Here is a 21469-nt window from a genome sequence, read left to right as displayed (position 1 = left end):
TGGGGTCTACTGTCTTAATGAAATCTATGCTATGTTCTGTTTGTAAGTCATATGTTAAAAGAGTTGTGCTTAGTTTTGTGCGTGCATACTCTACGAGACATCCTCTTGCCTCCAAGAATGTGCAGTGAAATTTAAAGGGTATAGTGAGTGAATGCTTTTTTTGGTCTCCCTGAAGTTCCATTTTTTTATTGTATGTTTAGCAGCCTATAGTGTTGATCAATAATTTAGTTCTTTTACCAGGTTCTAGTGTACTTGACTAGTAAAAAGATTTGGGGAATTGGGTTGGAACTAGAAGCTACCAAAGTGGTTGGCTTGTTGCACCCTTTTTTTTTGCCTTGGATTTAGCATTTTTGTTTTAAATTAGTTAATTAAATTTAGTTCTTTTTTTTTTTTTTTTGATTTCGGTGAGTGGGTGTTGAGAAACCAAGAGATTAACTTTTAGGTTAGGAATGGAACACTTCGCCAACCTCCACCCTCTCAGAGAATGGTACAGCATAGCCCCTGATGGTGTCATTCTTTACTCCATCTGTACCATTTTTCAGAAAACTGGTGTTGAGTGTCTCTTTGTTTCAGCCAAGTAAAATTTGTCTACCTTGGAAGCTCATGTTGCTTGTGAATCACGTTGTACCTGACGATCTCATTCTCTTCACCAAAACGTTGCAAAGCAATTTTGTTGCAACTGCCACACCGTTCGTGTTTCTTTTAATTCGTGGGTTATTTAGTTTAGTCGTGGATCGGGTTGTAGTGGGCCGAAGATCGTGGGTTATGTTATGGCCTCAGTTTTATTTAAGGATAACCACATAAATTAAGCCCAAGTCTATTGTTAATATGGAGTAGAGACACCCTGAAGAGTGAAGAGGCATCCATTTGCCTTAGAATGCGTGATTTCGCAAATTCAAAGTTTTGAAGTGTGTTTTTTTTAAAATTACAATTTAAAAACCCTAGAAAGATCTTCGGAAAGTGGGTTTTTATAATCTGATAAAAAATCAAACTTATTTTAATAAAATTTGTATTTTTAAATTACAATCAAGGAGTGCGTATTTAAAAATGCACAATTTTAAAAATTAAATTGCAATTTTATTAAATATTTAACTGTATTTTTATTTGATATGTTTTAAAATTGTAAATTCAAATAGACCATTATACGTTCTCGTGATTTTCCTCAATATAGGAGAATTATTCTCAAAACTGTTTGGTAAAGAGTTTTGTTTGAAGAAGAAAGAAGAGATTTCAATTTTTTTTTTTTTTTTTGTGAGAGGAAAGTGAAAGAAATTGTTTTGTGAGGAAAAAAGAAAAAAAAAAAAAAAAAAAAAAGAAGAAGAAGAAGAAGAAGCGTTTGTGTTGGGATTATTTAATGGTAAATTAGGTGACAGGATCAGGGTCTGGCCAAGTTGAATCGATGACCTCTTGATCTGGTAATGTAAATGGTGGCGATCATTCATCGTTTTTTCTCGAACCTGGTAAAAGCAAGCCATTGATGGCGGTCAACTCGTCAAGTCTGCCTAAATAGGGGCATTATACAATGCAGTGATCTTTCGAAACGATACCAAAAAGAGACGGGCATGCTTGTGCAATGCCCCCATAAGTTCCAATGAGGCGCACTACCCCAGGATTAGTCTCAAGCTGGCAGTTTCCCTGAAATCTGAATATATACATATATATAAAACAGAACCAATATACGTGTTTCAATTCAACGACCACAAATACAAGTAATGTAAAGGTTCCAAAAAAAAAAAAGTAATGTAAAGGTTAAAATAGGACATTATGGCAAAAGCACCGACAACATTACAAGGAAAATGGATGCAAAGCTTCATGTTTTGGGGATTTAGTTTTGTGGCTTCTCCTTTTCTTCTTGATTTGAACTCCCACAAGTCTGCAGTGATTTCTTTTGCATAATCTTCAAACAACAATAAGCTATAAGAGATGAAGCTTTGCACCCATGTCTACAAGTATTTCATTTCTTAAGATGAGGGAAACACGCAGAAACATCAGATTTGGGGTGCTTTGCTTCTGCGTGTTCCCTACACTTCACCTCTGATGTGGTGCAAATGAACGTCTGCATGCAAACCTTGCACTGCAATCAAAACCAACCATGGATCACAAACCATAAAAACTGACATTGAAAGGGTGTGAAATGTAATCACCTTTAAAAGCTTCTTGGTCAAAAATGCTACATCAATGGATTCGATACCGTTGTATCAAAATCTTCATGTTGTTAAAGAGATAGGTATCCGCTGATTTGTTGAAAAGAATATTGAAAATTCAGATTTCTACTTATAATCACCAATGTAATTGAATGATAAGGAATCGGTGCACAGCCCTAAAGTTTTTGTTATGTAGCAAAAGTCAAATTAATGTTTTCGAGTCAATAAACCCAAACTAATTGGAATTAATGCCAGAATACTAAGAACAAGAACAAAACTAGAACTAGTATATGGAAAGGGTAAATCCAATTCTCTTTTTGGATAGATGGTCCCAGATACCAGTAGGCCTGTCAATTTTTGATAAAACTCGCAAACCAAATACGAAATTAGCCGGCTAGGGTTAAGGAGTTTAACTTGTTTAATTAAATAGGTCAGATTATGATTGATCTATAAAGTCTTATATCCATGCATTGATATTACCTGGACCCGACACGTGACATAAGAGTTGACAATATTTTGCATGACCCGTGAACCCGATCCAGATTGAACACGAAATTAGTAAGGTAGGATTGAGGGGTCGAGTTAAAATTGACCAGTATTGTCTTATATCTGAATCTGACACGCGAACACGAATTGCGACTCCTAGATACGAGACTGCAATTTGGAGAAACAATGTCTCACGGCAAGCAGGATCAAAGAGCAGAGAGAGATCCAGTTTATGCCCTTATTCTACATGCACCTCACAATGTTTGGAATCTGGATTATCAGAAAGCCCTGTACTAGACCTTCGGACATAATTCACAAACTTATTTTTCAATTAATCATAATCAAGTGGCTTCTACAGCTTACTGATTGGACTCAAACATAATCAAGAACACCTTTCTATGGTGCATGAATCACTCCTCAGGGAAGTGTTAATAATAAAAATTATCCATTTCTTATCAGTTCAGATTTTCAGGACCATGGTTAATATATCATAAACATATATGATAACAAAAATCACAACGACAAATGAAGTCCTGTAAGAAGATTTCTAAACCATGGTTAATATATCATAAACATATATGATAACAAAAATCACAACGACAAATGAAGTCCTGTAAGAAGATTTCTAAACCAGAATAATTTTAGCATCTACTTGGAATGCATAAGCCTAAAGAATTTACCTGGATCGTCATGGCCTTCTTGTTCGATTCAAGCTGACTTCCTGCGCAGAGATCGGACCAATTTTCAAATCAAATTATAATGAAAATAATAATAATAATAATAATAACAAGAGAAGCCAAAGGTTCCGTGTGATTGCTGAGAAATTATAAGAGAAAAAATATAACTAAACAAAAAGCTCAAAAAAAAAAAAAAAAAAAAAATTAGTCATGGGGTTTTATTTTTTTTGGATGAATAATCATGGGGTTTTAGTTTATTCGGACCAGAGAAAATTAAAACCTTCTAACAGTCAAAACTGTTCTCCTCGAATTCTCAGAGGGAAGATATGTGTACCTTTGGCAGCTTTTTGCTTCTCCATGTTCCTCTCACGGGCCGTCTTGGACTTCTGACCGTTGCCTCCCCCCATTGCTGCCTCTTCTTCTTCTTCTTCAGAACAGTAGCCAGTAGCTAGGGTATTAAAGGAAACAGAACAACCAGGTAATTTCGCAGGGGAACGCCTTATATATGAACCCGACCCCAGCCAACCTAAGTGGGATCCAGGAAAGAGAGCAAATTGAGTGAAAAAAAAAAATATATATAAATATAAATTATAAAGCTTGGAAGATTCAGGAAGAAGACGCAAACGACTGTGACGGTCGTTGACTTGGTGTAATTGGGTCGTTGAGCTTCACTTCTTGTAACGGGATAAAATAAATTCTTTATTGTTGTTGAAATCTATTTTAACATTTTTTTTATTATATTATTTCCAAAATAAAAATGTGTTTGACAACATTCTCTTACACCTTTTTTTCACAAATCTATTATTAAATTTATGAGACCTACATAAAATATCAAATATTTAATAATAAATTTACATGTTTTTTTTTAATAAAAGTGAAATTAAACATTTATCTCTTCAACATATTTATTTTTAAAAAGAAGGACTACATCCTTAAATAAATAAGTAGTATTATTTAATATATTGTTATATAATTATTGTATTATTATAATAATATAACAGTAAAATTAATTTTTTACGCTAAGTAAAACATTATTTTTTAATAATATAACAACTATATGTCAATCTACTGAATATCGGTGCTCATTCAGTCATTTGTACTGATTGCTTTAGCCTTCAAAGTGTGTACGTGTAAGCAAAAGACATCCCTTAATCCTCCGCCTATGTCTATGACACACTTGGATGTATAACGTGCCATACATAGACATGGACATAGTGATAGTGCTAGAGTTCTAGAAGAAACATAGTGCTGGACCTCACTTTAATTTGTGGTCGTAGTATTTTTTTTAGTCTTTAAAAATTAGGGCACAAGTGGTGGGACCTAACAATTAGCACCGACAACCACAAATAAAATGGTCCAAGGAAAAGCAAAATATATGGCTCCGTTTGTCAAGGGGTGTATTATACCTTATCCCTATTTGTACTTAGAATTTTCAAATTCCAACTTATTGCATCTTCCAACTTTCAAAGTCATTATAAAATGTTTTGACTTAATAAAGTGCGCGTTGAAGTGAATTGAAGTTTAGAAGTCTAAGTACAATTAGGGGAAAGTAAATTGTAATTTACTCATTATGATTTAATTTGCCATTGTTGGTCACGCATGGTAAGTTTTTTATATTTTGGCATATTGGATTTAGCCTTGTTTTTTTGTTTTTTTGTTTTTTTTTTGGGCTAAGATTTAGCCTTTTTGTGATTGTTGACCTGTTTTGTGTGTTGCCATGACAAGGGATTTGATTCTTGGTAAAGTTTTCCTAACACTTCTCTACAAGTTGGAGTGAATATTGATGGGATCCAACTTGTTAAGAAGATAGTTGAATTGAATCGAATTGAGTGTTTTTGTGAACAGGTATGTAGGTTGCTTGCTGATTTTGGGGATACGCGGATTGTCTGGATGACATCTGATTTTGGGGTTCGTTCAAACGAGATGTCGTTTTAGTGCCATGCAGAGCGGTAGGTGAGAATGGATGGTCAATATTTGATCTAACTAGTATGTTCAAACGAACAGAAGTTTACACATGCGAGTAGGTAAGATTCGACGTTCAATTTAATGCATGTGCCACATGTTCATTCAAATGAACCCAATTTTTAGGCACACGTTTGAAGCTTGAAAAACTTAGAGAACGAAAAGCGAATTTTTGCGCACGAGAGAGAGAGAGAGAGAGAGAGAGAGAGAGAGAGAGAGGAGGTGAAGAGCTTGGATAAGGAAAGCTACAAAGGGTAAGCTCTCTAACTTAGTTTTAGTTTTGTGTTAGTGTTTTGGATGGATTGAGTTATGGAATTTGAGATGTAAATGGTTTGGTTAGTGTTTTGTTGGTGTGTTCATGTTATGATTGTTGTTGTTGTTTGTTTTTAGTGTTGGGAGATTGACACATTAGGGAGTCTTATAATGAGCCCATAATATAGCATGCATAATGGTCAGAAACAGACGCGTCCAAACACTTGTTCTAGGAAACTAACCATGGCTCTGATACCAGCTATTTAGAGATTGACATCTTGGACTCTTGGAGAGTTATTTAGTAAGCTTATAATATAATATGTTGAGATATCATACAACCCAAAAGTTTAAGCCTATGAGTTTAGGCCCAACAATGCTACTCACTTTTTTTTTTTATATCTTAGCAATATAGGACACCTCATAAGTGCACTCAATATTTGGTATGATTGTGGTTGCATTTTAGGGTTTTGATTTGTTATTGTGGAAGTTGTGACGAGGGTTTGGAGTTTGTGGAATGTGTTTTAGCGTGTTGTAGTTGTGGTTGTGATGTTAGTGGTATTGAACTGTTGATGATGATGTGTTGTGTTTTGGAGTTTTGATGTTGTGTTGAGTTTTATGAAATATTGTTGGTACCTTAGATGTGAAAAGGAAGTGTTTTGATGATGGGTAATGGTGCGTTAGAATGGTGATGATCAAGGCTGTTTGATGAATTGTGGTGTAGATATTGGATGAATTCCTTTCAAATCAATAACTAGAGCCAAATCAAGTGAATATGTGGATTAACATCATAAGCTACATGAAATAGAGTGAATCATGTGCTGGGATTGACTAAGTGATTGTAAGTAAACTTAACTTCGTATATCTTCTGTACGGGTGTATAAGTGGGACGGTTATTAGCCGAAAATAACCGGTAACCGGTAACCACTAATAACTGCCAACAGCCGCTAACAGGAGAAACCGAAAAATCGGGTACCTGGTTGCGGTTACTGATTTTGAGTTTTAGGAAATCGGTTAATAACCAGGTAACCCTTTTTTTTTTAATATATATTAAACTTTAGATTTAGCTATGTCCCATGAGAATTCTAGGATTCGCATTGACATCAAAGACGACTGCTTCCATTGCCACTCTGGCGACTCTACTAATAGCCGAATTGAAAGTAAAAATTGCACCAATGTTCACAACCACAACACTTTGGTAGTACACAAAACTGATAAGGAATACCTGTGACGTCCCACATCGCCTGGGAATGAGGATGTGCTTATATGTATAAATGCACCCTTTATGACACAACGCGTTTTAAAGCCGTGATGGCGATGAACCTATCAGAACTCCGCAGTTAAGTGTGCTTCTGTGAGAGCAATCCCAGGATGGATGACCTCCTGGGAAGTCTGGTTTGGGGAGCCAAAAGTGGACAATATTGTGTCATTGGGGGTGGATCGTTACAATACCCATATCAAAATTATAAGTAGCAAAACCACAAATTGTTTTATACTTGCCATCACACCAATTCTTCACAATAAAGACTCAAAACATTTCTCAAACTAAGCTTGCACATACTTCAAAATTTGAATACCCAGATGAGTTTAAGAGACTAGAAGAGTTTCTCTCTCCCGTTTTCTCCCAAAGCTCTCAAAACAAGCCCCTACCAATGCCGTTTCGTTGCCAAGGGGAGGCTTTCAAGCCTCCCTCCCTGAATCTTTGCTTCCCCTTAGCCTTTTTAGGCTAAGGTGGTTTTGTTTCCTCCCTGAATTTTCAGTAGAGACTAAAGTCTCTCGGCCGTTAGGGTTGTAGAGTTTTTGTCCCCCCGGTTTTAGATCCGTTGGTGGTTTTGGTCTTCTAATCCTTTTGGGTTATAGAGGTTGTTTGTTTTTTGGTTTTTCTGGCAGGGATGATCAATCGTGAGGCGTCGAAGGAGGGGGCTGTCCTGATCGTGTCGACGGCGGCGCGTTTTGTTTGGCTGAGTTTCATTTCTTCTTTTTTGAATCTAGATCTATGCTTGTCCGCCGTCTTCTGCCCGACACGTGCCTTCCATCCGTGGTCACCGTTGCCTTCTGGTTCTACAACCACCTGATGCGGCCATTTCGAAGCACCGTGACCGGAGTGTGGCCATCACCCACCAGGGTGTTTTCACACCCTGAGTTGCGCATGATGGCCACATTACGTATTTTTCACCGTTTGCGGTGGCGCCCAAGGGTTATTAAAGATCGTTAGTTGCAAGGATTCTTCTGGAGGCAGCGCGTGTGTTATGGGTGGCAGTTTTTCTATGGATGGCAGCTCTGTTTGGTTTTTCCTGTGTTTTTTGTATATTTTTGACCTTTGTCATAGTCTACCATTAGTAGCTACTTTTAAGTCATGATTTTTCCTGACTTTGTGGGTAGAGATTCTTTATCTCTAGTCATTACGTTGGCCTACGGGCAGTGATTTCGCCTTCGGGCATTATACTAGCCTTTTGTGCTCTTGTATTTGTGTTGGCCTTTGATCAAGTGTAATCCCCGCTGGGGCTCATTTCCAGTAATAAAGGATCTTGTGTTCAAACAAAAAAGAAGAAGAGAGAGACCAAAAGAGTTAAGTACAAACATGGTGGCCTATAAATGAAAGGGTATCCCTAGAAACTAAGGAGCGCGTACTGACCACTACTTCATGGTCAGAGAGCAACTCAATTCTTGTTTGATAAACTCGCGAAAAAAACCAAAAATAGTAGAAGGAAAAGACTGGAAAATTGGGCCACCAAAAATACAAATTGTGGAGCATGTGTTTGGTAAGGAAAAATAAAGGAAAGAGCAAAAAGGGATAGAATTGTTGAATTTAATATTTTGTGGAAACATGTCCCACCATGTAAAAATGAGAGTCACATTTTGGGAGAGAGAGAAAATCATTTATGATGAAACAAAAGGGTATTAAAAAAATAATTGCTATCTTGCCTTTTATTGCATGAATGAAAACCAGTTATCCGGTTAATAACCAGTTTTTAATAACCGGATAATTGGCGGTTGGTAATAACCATAACCGGTAGACCGGTTGCGGTTATTTAAATGGGAATAATTGGGTACCTTGGCTGCGGTTGCAATTATGAACAAATAATCGCAACCGCAACTGGTTGTATACCCCTAATCTTCTGATTCTAAAGCTTTATATGATCACCCACCAAGCTATGCAATAAATCACCCAAAGAATAGTTAACCACCCCAATTTGCCATATATTTAAGGCTAATAGACATTGTTGAACTCTTTTTTAGTAGGAATGAAGTGCATCATCTTAGAACTAGACACCACTAAAGATAGAAGTATTTTTCATGCTGGACACAAGCAATCCTTGTATGAAGTCCATACTATATCCATCCATGCTTGACTAAGCACTAGTAGTGGCATATATATAGTCTCGCATTTGCGGTTGAACCTTTGGACACTTACATGTGACATCTCAAAAAGTTAGTCTTATATTGGCTAGGTAGATTGCCCATATTGGTGGGTAGATTATATTAAATCACCGCTTTTCCAAAAAGCTTAAGCTGATAGGACGAGATAAATTTAATCACTTAATCAATACTTTAACACTCTCTTTCACGTGTAGGCTCAAACTACTTTTTAATAGGTGATGCCCAACACGTACAATATTTAATTGAAACGGGGGTAAATGATGGAGTTAAGATTCGAATTCAAGACTTTTGGCTCTGATACCATGTTAAACCACCACTTATTCAAAAAATTTAAGCTTGTAAGAATAGGTAAATTCAATCGCTTAGCCAATACTTTAACAGATTATAAAGGTTTTCATGAGTGTTAAGTCTTATATTGGTTCATTAGTAGATGAGACTAGACTTTATAAGTAATTATAGGGAATTCGAATTGTAACTTGAATAGTCATTTTGAAATGATAGCATATATATGACTAGTGCTTTCCTTGATTATTACAAATGGCATCAGAGCAACCTAGCATTACTATGTGGCGTTGTGGTATTGCATAACATGGGCCATGACAAGGAACTTTGGAGATTTAAGTGAAGAAGATTGTGACACTTGAAAAAGTTAGTTCCACATTGAGTAGCTCATTATTGTTAAGTTATACATTGATTTTTTTAGTATGTGAGACTAGACTTTGTAAGTGATTGTCAGGTGTTCAAATTGTAACTTAACTAGTCATTTTAAAGTGATTGAGCAGATGTGACTAACATTTTTTTGAATCGATCCTTACGTAACGTATATGTGGTAACCCTTCACCAATTTGTAGACTTCTTTATTGAAAAAACCTAATTGATTCCAAACAACATCTAGAGGAGGTGAATAAGTGTTCTACAGAAATTATCTCAAATTAAAAATAAGCAACCACATAAAACAATCATCAAATATATGAAAGCAATAAATCAAATGACCCGTTGTTTCAATCGCAATAGCTCTAGAACCTATGGACAATTCTACTATCGAGTTTCCTCTCGCAATCATGGAGCTCCTGTGGCTAAAGGCTTTTTGTAAGGCTTGTATGATTTAACAAAGAAACTCTAAGAAAGATCTATCAATGAAGGCTTAAGAATCAAAGAACTCTCAATTAGCACACTGGAATAAGGCCCAGGAATGAAATATGGCCTAGCACCCTTTTGAAAATTGTGCATGTGAGTCCTTGGACGGACCTTGAGAAAACCTAATGTTTAGGCTGAAGTTGATATACAAAACACATTGATTCAGGCCTCCATGTTCGAACGGGTTAGTGTCGCATGCGAACTCTTGCTAGGGTTTCACGATTTTTCAGGCAACACGTTTGATTGGGTATCGATCGGACATCTCTGCGGCTCAATATTGAACACCTTTGTTCGAACATGTATCCGCCGACTATCAACCGAGACTCTTTGAGGCTCTTGTGTTTGAACAGTTATCAACTGCCTTGTGACCAAAGCTCTCGTGAGCTCAATTTTTCAGCTTCTTGAATGGCTCGTTTGAATGGGTATCGATCATTTATTGGTCGAACTTCTCTGGAATTGTTTTCTTTGAAATACAATGTACTCGCGTTGGATCACCTATCGACTGGCAGCTTTTGGACTTTATATTTTTCAACTCAATTGACTCTAATTCCAAAACCAATTTTTTTTTTTTTAACAATAGTGTCTCCTTCATTACTGAGAAATCACCCCAAATGGAAATACAACCAGAAAACCAAATACAGAGAAACAAAGCACCATTACATAATCGCCCATTGGCGAAGATCAAACAAAGCCCGAAGGCCATCGTAGTGATTAGAGAAAAAGATTCTCTACCCACAAAGCTAAAAAACCTAGCTTAATCCCTAATATTGGACTTACAACCACATTAATTTTGACATTGAATTTACTAAAACAAAAACCTAACATTTATGAATCAAAGGCCAAAAGTAGGAGTTTTCTTCGAGCTATAACGTCTTGTTTGTTCCTACATGATCCTCCATACGCAACACCGGTGGAAGGGTTCTCAAACATGAGTAATGCTTGATGTACACAAAGTGTATTCACTTTGTACACAATTCTTTTGTATTCATTTTTTTTTTTTAAAAAAAAAAAAAAGAGAAAAAAATTTGCTTGACACACAAAGTGTGTACATTATATGTACAAGTACAACAAGCATTACTCATCCAAACAGTGTGGCACCCTATTTTCCACGTCCTGGTAATTAGGACCTTGAGATAAAGCCGAGGCTTGAAGCAAGCTACATATATAGACGCACGCCCAAGTTAGGCACATTATCTAAGTTAAATTCCACTCATTGTAGATTATTTATTAGACTCTTGTAGACACATCATTAGCAATCCCAACCCAGAAGAAATCCTTAACTTCTCTGGACCAACCTGATTCCTTGAGTGGGTTGCACCTCGAGTTCCCCCTCTTAAAATTGATTTAAGAGGAATTTCCTTTCTATAGAGAAAAGATAAAGATATTCCCTTTCTAGTTAAATATATGTCTTTTAGCTCCATTAGTCTATTATACTTTAAGAACATCCTCCCCGGGCCGATAGTAATTCTCAACAAATTTATTGTTTATATAATTAATAATTCGAGTAGTAAATATGAGAGAGTCACTTGTCCGAATAAGTTTCGAGTAACTTGCTCATCTTTTTGAACAAATAAATACCATAAAAATTAGGGGTAATTACCTTTTCCCCAATCAACTACAAATCATTGTCAAAATGCCCACATGAACTGACACTTCGATCAAAAAAGAGCATCAAACTACCATCTTTACATATTTTGGCTTCTTCCGTCAGGAAATCCCCATTATTTACTGTTAATTTTGGTTTAAAGACCAAAATGCCATCTATAATAATTAATAAACAATATTAAAATTAATATTTTATTTTTTTAAAAAAAAAAAAACAAAAAAAAAACCTAAGGGGGGTGGCCGGAGCCACCCACGGCCTCTGGGGTGGCCGCATGGCCACCCTAGAGATAAGTTGGGGTGGCTACGTTCCGGGGTAGTCGCGAGCCACCCCAGAGGTGGCTCCGGCCACCTCTGGGGCTGTCTCGCAGGCCACTCGACCACCTCAGGGGGTGGTTGCCGCCACCCCTTTTCCTTTAGTTTTTTTTTTTTTTAAGATGAGGGTATTTAGGTCATTTTTGAAATTGAGTTAGGGTATTTAAGTCTTTGCATGAATTAGACTGACGGAATGGGTCAAAGTGTATAAAGATGATAGTTTGATACTCTTTTTTGGTCGAAGTGTCAGTTCAAGGAGACATGTTGACAATAACCGGTAATTAATTAAAAAATAATAATAATTACCTCTAAAAATTATCTGATATTTATCTTTTGAATTACTAATGCACTCTTTGAACAACGAAAATCAACTGTGTAATATCTGGTGCATAACAGGTTGCAACATTTGCGATTTTCAGGACAATGAAAAAAAAAAAATGTTTATAGTGTAATTTAATTATAGATTAGAGATAAATATCTGGTGCTATAGTTGTGCCTTGCAGTTGATATCTCGAAAGTCGAGGCTACAAATAAGGCCACATGAGCTCAAGCCTCTATCTTCCACCTACCTTTATTGCTAATTGCGAATAACACTGATGCTGTCAGTTGCCAAAACAGAACACAAAGCAAAAAGTCATAAAAAGCGATAATGCCTTTTGCAGTCACCGCCGTCACCTAGACGGGATACTCACGTTCGTTCTTTTTTTTTTTTTCTTTTTTTTTTTTTAAAAAAAAATATTTGGCTCTGGTTTTAACCGGTAACCAGTCAACTAAGACCACGTGTCCCCCCGCGGATTAACGTTAAAAGGGAGTGCGACGCAAACACTCAGCGGGACAGGTAGCCGATCAGATAGCGTAAGCTGTCGTGGAGTCGGTTCCTAGTTGGAATTGACCGCTTGTGCGCTTTTGTTGTTCCTATCCTGAAATTAGAATTGAATCAAAAAAATACTCAAGTTAGAACAAAAAACATTAGAGAGTTTAATAGGATTATCAATTATGCCCCCTTTGGTAAACTCCCTTCTCCTCCCTTTTTTATTTTTTAATTTTTTTTATTACTATTTTTTTTTTATATATAAAAAAAAGCATTTTCACTTTTCCATAAACAAAATTCTAAACTTCTTAGTTCTTTCTACTTTATATCACACTAATCACATTTTATTATTATTAGAAAGAAAAAACTTCTCCCATAATGTTTACCAAACATGGCCTTATATATTCAAGTAGATTTAAAATTAATTGTCAAGCAGATCTTCGCAGCCCATTTATCTGTTTGAACAAGTGAGCATATAAGAATTCTTTTATATTTATTGTTTGAATAATTGAATTGTTAATAATTTGGACAACAAATATAAAAGAGCTTTATAAAACGAGTAATGGTAAAAGAAAGATCTATATCTTCTTTATGTCTTTTCAAAATTAATGTGACTTTTAAAATTACCATTATATTAATAGTAGATCACTATTAAATTTTTATCTACTAATAATTTTATAAATTACATTAATTTTGAAATAATTTTATAAATTACATTAATTTTAAAATGACACAAATAATAGAAAGTTTTTCTTTCTTGCACTACTCTTATAGGACTATTGTTGAAGCAAATTTAGGCTGTTCAAGCAAGTTTTGACCGTTCGTACATCTATTTGAATAAACAAATTTGATAAAAAAAATTTGATACATTTATTGTCCAAGTTTCTAAGGGCGTGTTTGGGTGATAAGTGTTTTTCAAATACTATTTTTTATTCAAATTTTATTCAGATTTTATTCAATTTTTTCAAATTTCGTCTCATATTTTTTAAACCATTCAAAAATTATTTCAAAAAATTATTTTTTTTAATATTCACAATTTTTCAAAAAAATCCAAAACTCAAACGACCCCTCTAAACAATCTATTGAAATCCAAATTTCAACTACAGCTACAAGCCTACAAAGCGTACAAGTGTACAACTACAACTACGATCCGCGCGGTGACTTAAACAAAGTAAAAGTTGACAAGAATACAGGGGGACCCACAACCCCCACAAAGCCCAAAGCATAAACAAAAGCCGAATATGCTTTGCTCCTGCTCTGCAAATATCCCTTCCTCTCTCTCTCTCCCTGTCAGTCTCCTTCTTTCCCTTTCCTTCTTTGGTGATCATCGTCACCGTGTTTTTCTCATTGTTCAACACCATCTTCTAAGCTCTGTCTCGCTCGCTCTCTCTCTCTTTTTCCTAGTACTGCTAGGTTTGGACGTTCTTGACTTGAAATACCAACAATGGAGCTTGTGCAGGAGTTCTTTGTCACGGCCTCTCTTGCTCTTTTCCTCTCTTTCCTCGTTGCTAAGCTCGTTTCCATGGCTTTGGCCACCGACGCTGGCCGTCCGAATGCTGCTGAAGGGATGATTGTTATGGAGGACCTACAATTCGGAGAAAGATTGACGGTTCAGGGTCTCGAAAGCGAGACGAAGGTCCATGAACTCGTCCGAGAAGAGGCTCCGGGAAAGGTCAGCGAATTTGAAGGAGAACCCATTCTTCAGGCCGGGGAGATGATTGGGTTGCCCGAGAAGTCACCGGGGGAAAACATAGAGGATTCTGGAGCCTTAAAAGAGAGCTCAGAGAACAGAGTGGGCGTAGAATCGGCGGCAGAGGACGAAGTTGTTGCGCTAGAGGATCGTGCATCCGTAAAAGAGAGCTTGGAGAATATATTGGGCGTGGAATCGGCGGCAGATAACGAAGCTGTTAGGCAATCTGAGGAGATTATTGGGGCTGTCGTGAGTGAAGGAAAGGAAAGAAATGAAGAAAAGGAGGTCAGTCTGGATAGCGACGAGGATGATTGGGAGGGGATCGAGAGGAGTGAATTGGAGAAGGATTTCGCGGCGGCTGCCAAGTTTGTTCTTGAGCCATCGGGGGATACGGAGGGTCGCTTGGCAACGGCTGGCGTTGGGAGTGATGTGCAGATGGACTTGTATGGGCTTCACAAGATCGCCACCGAAGGGCCTTGCCGCGAGCCTCAGCCTATGGCTCTCATGCTCTCCGCCCGTGCTAAATGGTTCTAAACTTTCCTCTGCTTTCTTTTCTTTGTTTCTTTCTAAATTGGATTTGCGTTGCTTAGATGTTGATTGGTGTCCGTGTCTATGCTTGTTGAATTGTCTTAACCTATAGAAGATGCTTGACTGAGATCGATAATAAGTTGAATTCTACTCAACCGGCATTGAATTATATCTATGCGCGTTGAATTTCTCTGAAAACAATAGAAATTGATTAGGAAAAGCAACAGAAACAAAAAAAAAAAAAAAATGAAGGAAATTAATTAATTTTGTTAGGCAGCATATGGAGCAATTGCATTGGGGAGATGAAATAAGTGAATCAACAATTGGAGACTTCGAAAAACACTTGACTCATTTACTTCAATAAAATAAGAAGCGAGATACAGAAGGAAACACCATAATCTGCAATTAGCGTGATAAACTGAAAATGATGAACTCGAGAAGATAATATGGCTGTTATGAATAACTAGTTCATAAGGCTGTGAAGCTGAACTGAAAATGGGAAAAAATGGTACTCTAGTTCATAATGGGCTTTATGTGTTCAATTGGTGAATTCAAGAAGATATCATGGCCTTCCACCATTTTAGGGATCAGTTATATGCATTCCTTTCCAATAATTCTTACCTAGTTGTGTTTTGGCTCAGTCCTACACATCTTTTCCTCTCTTTGAACATCTCACCAGTTAGTTTTCCAGGCAAATTGTACAAGTTCAGTTACATTTGCTTCAGTGCTCAAACATAGGCTGACACAATAGCACTTGTAAAATCTTTTACTAGAAAACTTTTGCAAACTTAGAAAAAATCTGAATGTAGAAAACGCTCAAGGGACTACCCTAACCAAATTACACGGTATAGTTTGATTGCTAGTTACGATAACAGGGTTGAAAGCTGCTATGTGTGAGTGATCGAGGGCACTGGTTACGTTGTGCAAGGAATGCTTGGCAAAGGCTGGGGCAAATGAGTCCGGAGGTGGCAATGGATCAGTATATCAAGCTTCTCTCAGAAAGAGTTCCTGGATGGATGGAAGACAAACTTGCTGTAAGTCTTTTGCTGTTGATCACTGTGTCTTTCTGGATTCTTCAATGATGCTCGCATCGAGAATGTTTGGCTCAAGTTATTTGGATATTAATCTTTATATAGGGAGACGTGAAACCTGAATCCCTAGAAACCGGAATATCCAGTACCGATGCTCCAGACTTAACCACATTTTCCCATCATCAACCTAATTATATTGAAGAAAGGTAGTCTACTAGAATTGATGCCTCCATCTGTTTAAAATGGCTTGTATTTAATTATTGTATTTAAGTTGTCTTGCACATTCTTCTTCCCTTTGCAGGAAAGCAGATAAGAAGACTGGAGCCGAGGAAGGCGATCAGACTGGGGGCCCAAACTTTGAGGACAGGGTATGATTGCCTACATGTTCATATTTCATTTACCTATCCCCTATTTTAATTGTCTGAAAGTACCTTTAGGAACATGAGGTTTGTGAAAGTAGATAATTTGCGAGAGTTCATTTTACAATGCACACAATGGAGATTGAAAAATCTTATGCTTGTGTAGCTAAAGCAGGGGTAAAAAACAAGTGGTACGAAAAAGGAACCACTTTAGAAGGTAACTATGGTAATACTGAATCAGGACGGACATGAAAATTTCTACACTGAACTTAAAAGCGTAGAGAAACAATATTTTGTAGGAATCTCCTAAAATGGGCAGTTGTTGCACTCCAAAGCTGTGATTCCTCCTTTATTACTTAGAACCTTTTTTAATTGTTGTGGTTTTCATTATTTCATTGACTAGATAATGTTGGAGAAGAAGCAAAAAACAAATAACAAATGAAATACAGCACTAAACAGTTGTAAGAAAAATGGAGTAACATCTACTTATTTTGAGCTACGTGCTGATTGTACTCTGAACGAAATATAGACTGTTAGACTTTAAGATGTTTCCTACAGTTTCTCGATCTTGAGACTTATATTGAGACGCACTTCCATTTGTTCGACTCTACTCTCTCTGCAGGATCAACCTGATTTGCTTTTGTTGGACACTGACCATAGTTTGTTTCAGCGTACCAATGATCCAATAATAATCTGCAGTACTTGGGATTAATCAAAGATTAATCAGAATGCTGATTTGGATTAAATTGTTGCAAGTACTTAGGGGTTTGAAGTTTGTCTCAATTGCGCTATGTCTCTGAGTTTTGCTCAATTGTTTTCTTCACATATGTAGTTTTTCTAGCCTTGCAGTTGTCAGTTCATAATCCATCCTCCAGTATAAAATTTGCATTGATTTGTCCCTTGGGCTGGCTCTTAAAGTGTTCCCAACATATGCCCCTGTCTAATAACCCAGTTTCTGACCTTTGTTGATGAGTTATGCAGTGTTATTTTAATAATCCAAATCATGTTACTACATATAACATTGTCTAGTGTGAAACTTTCAGGCCAAGGAATGACAGAGTTGCTCTGTTTATTGACCTCCCCAACCACAGGGGCCATTCTCCTGGATTTGCTTGACTAGAGGCAGGGCTGATTCTTATCACCAAGTTCTAAAATATGCTTCAAGTATGAGAGGTTCTTGTGCTGTTTACACTATCATTTGTGTCCTAATATCATCATCATGTGTGTTGTTATAAAGACTCGTTGTGTATGTATTGTGCATAAGGCTGTGAATGAATATATATATATAATTTATCTGGAGATCCCAAATTCATTACCTGGCTGATTAATTGAGTTTACATAGAAGTCAATATATGATCTATTGATTTTACATAGAAGTTTTTAATTTTCTGATTGCCGATTTTCATGTTGTTTGTCCTTGAGTCTTGACCCCGGCATTACAAAATGGTTTTTGGAATTACGTGAAGGAATGTCCTAGGGGAGTTTCACAAATGTGTCTAAGAGGGTTGAACCACAAACATAATTGTTTTTGTCAAACTTGAGTAGTTGAGTTTAATATTCATTCTCATACAATTAAAACATCTAATGACCGACTTGGGTAATCATTAATCACCTTTTTTGTCCATGAAGCAAGGTGGGTTTAGTCCAAGTATTAAAAGATCGAATGAGCTGCCAAAAGGTAGCTTAGCGTGTTTATCTTTCTGAGACCTTAATCATTCAAAGAACTAGAGAGCTAGCCTAGGAGAATCTCTGACGGATGATATTACGAGTTTCACAAGCAACTTATTGCAAATAACTTCCACAGCAGGTTGGAAAATTAACTGGCAACAAATTAGCGACTTCTCCAGGAAAGTGAAAAAGAAAGAAAGAAAGAAAAAAGTCTTTGATTCTACAAAGGCTCTCTCTAATCAGATTTTCCATTGATATATAAAGACACTGATATTAGCAGATTAAGAGTAGGTTACTTGGTTTATTACATAATATAGCTAAAGCTTTGGACGGGGAACTCAAAAACAGAATTGAGATATTTTCAATTTCTGAGGTTGAAAACATTATAACCTGGAGAAAAGCCATCCTTATTATCCTCTTAAACAAAGCTAGTAAAATCCAGTTAGTTTCTTCCCGGCGGTTTAACGCCCCCACCATAGCCACCACCATGACCTCCACCATGACCTCCACCAAAACCTGCACCCCCGTTACCATACCCCGAGCCAGGGCCTGAGCCAAATCCACCTCCTCCACCCCACCCTGAACCCGAGCCAATACCTTCCCCAGGCCCTGACCCGAAGCCACCACCCCCACCTGAACCGAAGCCACCATTGCCCCATCCACCACCAAACCCGCCGCCATTACCACCACCTGAACCAAACCCTCCACCTCGGCCCCCACCATTGTTATAGCCCGAGTCCCCACCACTGCCAAACCCTCGGCCACCGCCCCACCCATAACCACCACCACCACCACCACCACCACCATTGCCTACTCCACCCCCATTCCCAAAACCTCCACCATAACCCGGCCCAGATCCACTCCCACCTCCATATCCTCCGTCATAACCACCAGCTGTAACCCCTTGATCATAGCCACCCTGTTCTCTAGACCTACTATGTAGCCCATTGCTCAATCCATGTCTCTCGCTGTCCAAGAACATCCCTTCTCTGGTAGCTTCAACCAGCAAGTAGCTAAAGAGTCCCAGAACCAAGAAGCTGGAACTCCATGAAACCACATTATTTCTTCCCATGGCTCCCCTCACTCGAAATGCAACTGCACTCTCACAAAGAACAAATTAAACACTGGCTCTTAGATAAAAGATATCAAGAAGGGAAGTAAACTGGATTATTGTTCATATTATTGTTGCTATTTCTCCTGGATAGATCACAAAAAATGCAACCAAAGATTAGTGCTTACCACTATATTCTCCTTTGTCTTTGGGCTTCACACACTACGTATTTTAAATAATATGGTTCGTGTTTGTAGAAGCTCTATTGCAGCAGAAACAGACGGGCATGCCCACGTAAAGTGTGAACTGATTCTGGTGGTGAGAGCGATTTGCATGATTCAAGATGAGTGATAGGTGCACAACCCCTCTCACATAACTTTCATCCAACTCCTCTCACATCAAAAATATTTTTGGCAAAATCAGCTGAAAATATTTTTCAATATTTAGTTCATACGGAAAATAGTGACAGTAGGCAATAGCCGATGACGACCAATAACGATAAAAAACTTCCAGCGAACTTAGGTTGCTGCTGACGACCTCCCGCTAGAATTCAGTGAACTCCAACGGGAATCCGGCGACCTCTAGCAATAGTAAAGAATAAATTGTGAGAGAGAATGCGTGCGAGAAAAAGAAGTTTAAACTCCAAAAATGATTTACGATATTAAAAAACATAAACCATTTTCTGAAAATTAAAGTTTTTTTGGTCAAACCGAAAATATTTTCGGTTTGCTATTATTTTTTGTTTCACCAAACACCAAAAAATACGGAAAACATTTTTCAAAAAATATTTTACACCGAAACAAATAGAGTCTAAGATAATATTGGAACTATACTTAATGAAGTAAAGTCACAAATTGGATCTATAAATTAGATGATCACAATGCACATTTGACTTGATTGAGAAAACGTTTGAAATTGTGTTTGAAAATAAAGTTTTTGTCTATAAAACTTTTGTTTGTAAGACTTTGTCAAAAAGTTCTATTGAAAATCTGTTTAGCTTAAAAAAAAAAAAATCAATGGTTTAATTTCATAGTTTAAACTTGAGATATGTAGTTGATGTCCAACATTTTGTCTCTGCCTTCAAATACTGTCCATAATAAAAAGTCACTTTAATGGACTTCAAATAACATTAGTTCCTTCATATATGGTCCGCAATAATTGATGTCTTAATAAACTTCCAATACATTATTTATACATGACATAAATAATAGAAAAAATACATGCCTAGTAGACTTTTCATAAGTACGATGTAAAAAGTAATCTCATCAGTGGGTCATAAGTAAATTAACAATAATGTCTCTGATTATTGTAAGCTTGTCTATCTCTTCCTTGTTCTTCATTGTCCCCTATGATTTCAGGAGGTAGCAAATCTTCATCATCATCATATGATTGAAACTTAGCATCGTACATTGCATGATTCCTAACGAAGTTATGAAGAGTTATAGACGCCACCAATTTTCATCAAGACAGAAGAAAGCCATCCAAAAATATAAGATAGATTTGCATCTTGGTAATTAAGAATAGCCAGGCCTTCAATTTCATGATCATGTAGCAATAAGCAACTTCATTCCTTTATTTGATGCAGCATCAACAAAAAGAAGATGAGTGACAAGCTTCAAATCATCCATAGCTAGACAAAGAAGATAAATGCTATATGTACTTAAACTTTTACAAAGAGAGCCTTACTAAGATGATGTGGAGCTTATTCATTGGTGCTCGTAGCATTTATTTTTATTAATTATTTTGATCATCTACAATGAATAAACTCCACATCAATTAGTAAGATTCTCTTTGTAACAGTTTAAGTACATATAGCATTTTTCGACAAAGAAATCACGTGTCAGAACTATAATGATTCAACATGATTGAAACCACGAAGTTTCAACTTGAATAAAGCTTATGAATAAATTTAAATTTTTTATTTTTATTTTTATTAAAAAAAAAAAAAAAAAAAAAAAACTTTGAATAAAGCTTACTTTCTGGAGAATATGTTGAAGTGCTGGGCTATGCGCCTACAAAATGGGCTTTTTCAAAAGGTCCAAACCAACTTGACAGGGTGGAGTTTTCCAAGCTAACTTTAGATTTATTTTCTTCCTTTTTCTAGCCCAATATGCCGAACATGGAGGACCCATATAGAAAATGAGTTGGGCTCTCGCCAGAAATTTGAACATTTTCTTTTAGAATAAAAGAATGGGATCCTCCATTTAATAATTTCTCAATTTCTATTAACATGTGATTTATATATTTTCTGAATTTCTGATTTAGTACTATATTACTGCAGTTGATAATTTATAATAACCTCTCCTTTTCTGGTATTAGACTATTAGTCCTCCTGGTAGACCACAAAAAAAGAAAAAGAAAAATTATCATTGCTGCAT

The 21469-nt window shown here is 36.7% G+C and overlaps 3 protein-coding genes across 3 annotated transcripts; 1 reads left to right on the top strand and 2 right to left on the bottom strand.

Annotated features, from left to right (window-relative positions):
• Positions 1–1661: 1661 nt before the first annotated feature.
• LOC133870055 (uncharacterized protein At2g23090-like) lies at positions 1662–3855 on the bottom strand. Its single transcript, XM_062307090.1, has 3 exons — positions 3642–3855; positions 3311–3351; positions 1662–2074 (listed from the first exon to the last, which is right to left on the bottom strand). Exons 1-3 carry the CDS (start codon positions 3712–3714, stop codon positions 1955–1957), a joined length of 234 nt encoding a protein of 77 aa, XP_062163074.1. The 5' UTR covers positions 3715–3855; the 3' UTR covers positions 1662–1954.
• Positions 3856–13978: 10123 nt separating this feature from the next.
• Positions 13979–17687, top strand: LOC133870738 (acyl-CoA-binding domain-containing protein 3-like). Its single transcript, XM_062307945.1, has 5 exons — positions 13979–14981; positions 15911–16016; positions 16119–16219; positions 16315–16381; positions 17416–17687. Exons 1-5 carry the CDS (start codon positions 14209–14211, stop codon positions 17425–17427), a joined length of 1059 nt encoding a protein of 352 aa, XP_062163929.1. The 5' UTR covers positions 13979–14208; the 3' UTR covers positions 17428–17687.
• Positions 17688–18482: 795 nt separating this feature from the next.
• LOC133871640 (glycine-rich cell wall structural protein 1.0-like) lies at positions 18483–19112 on the bottom strand. Its single transcript, XM_062309070.1, has 2 exons — positions 18821–19112; positions 18483–18748 (listed from the first exon to the last, which is right to left on the bottom strand). The coding sequence occupies exons 1-2, from the start codon at positions 19110–19112 to the stop codon at positions 18483–18485; spliced, it is 558 nt and encodes a 185-aa protein (XP_062165054.1).
• Positions 19113–21469: the final 2357 nt, after the last annotated feature.

The sequence above is a fragment of the Alnus glutinosa genome, chromosome 6 (genome assembly GCF_958979055.1).
Source record: "Alnus glutinosa chromosome 6, dhAlnGlut1.1, whole genome shotgun sequence".
In the NCBI taxonomy this organism is placed as follows: Eukaryota; Viridiplantae; Streptophyta; class Magnoliopsida; order Fagales; family Betulaceae; genus Alnus; species Alnus glutinosa.
Note: the sequence above shows the minus strand (reverse complement) of the source record. Positions and strands in the feature narration are given on the sequence as shown.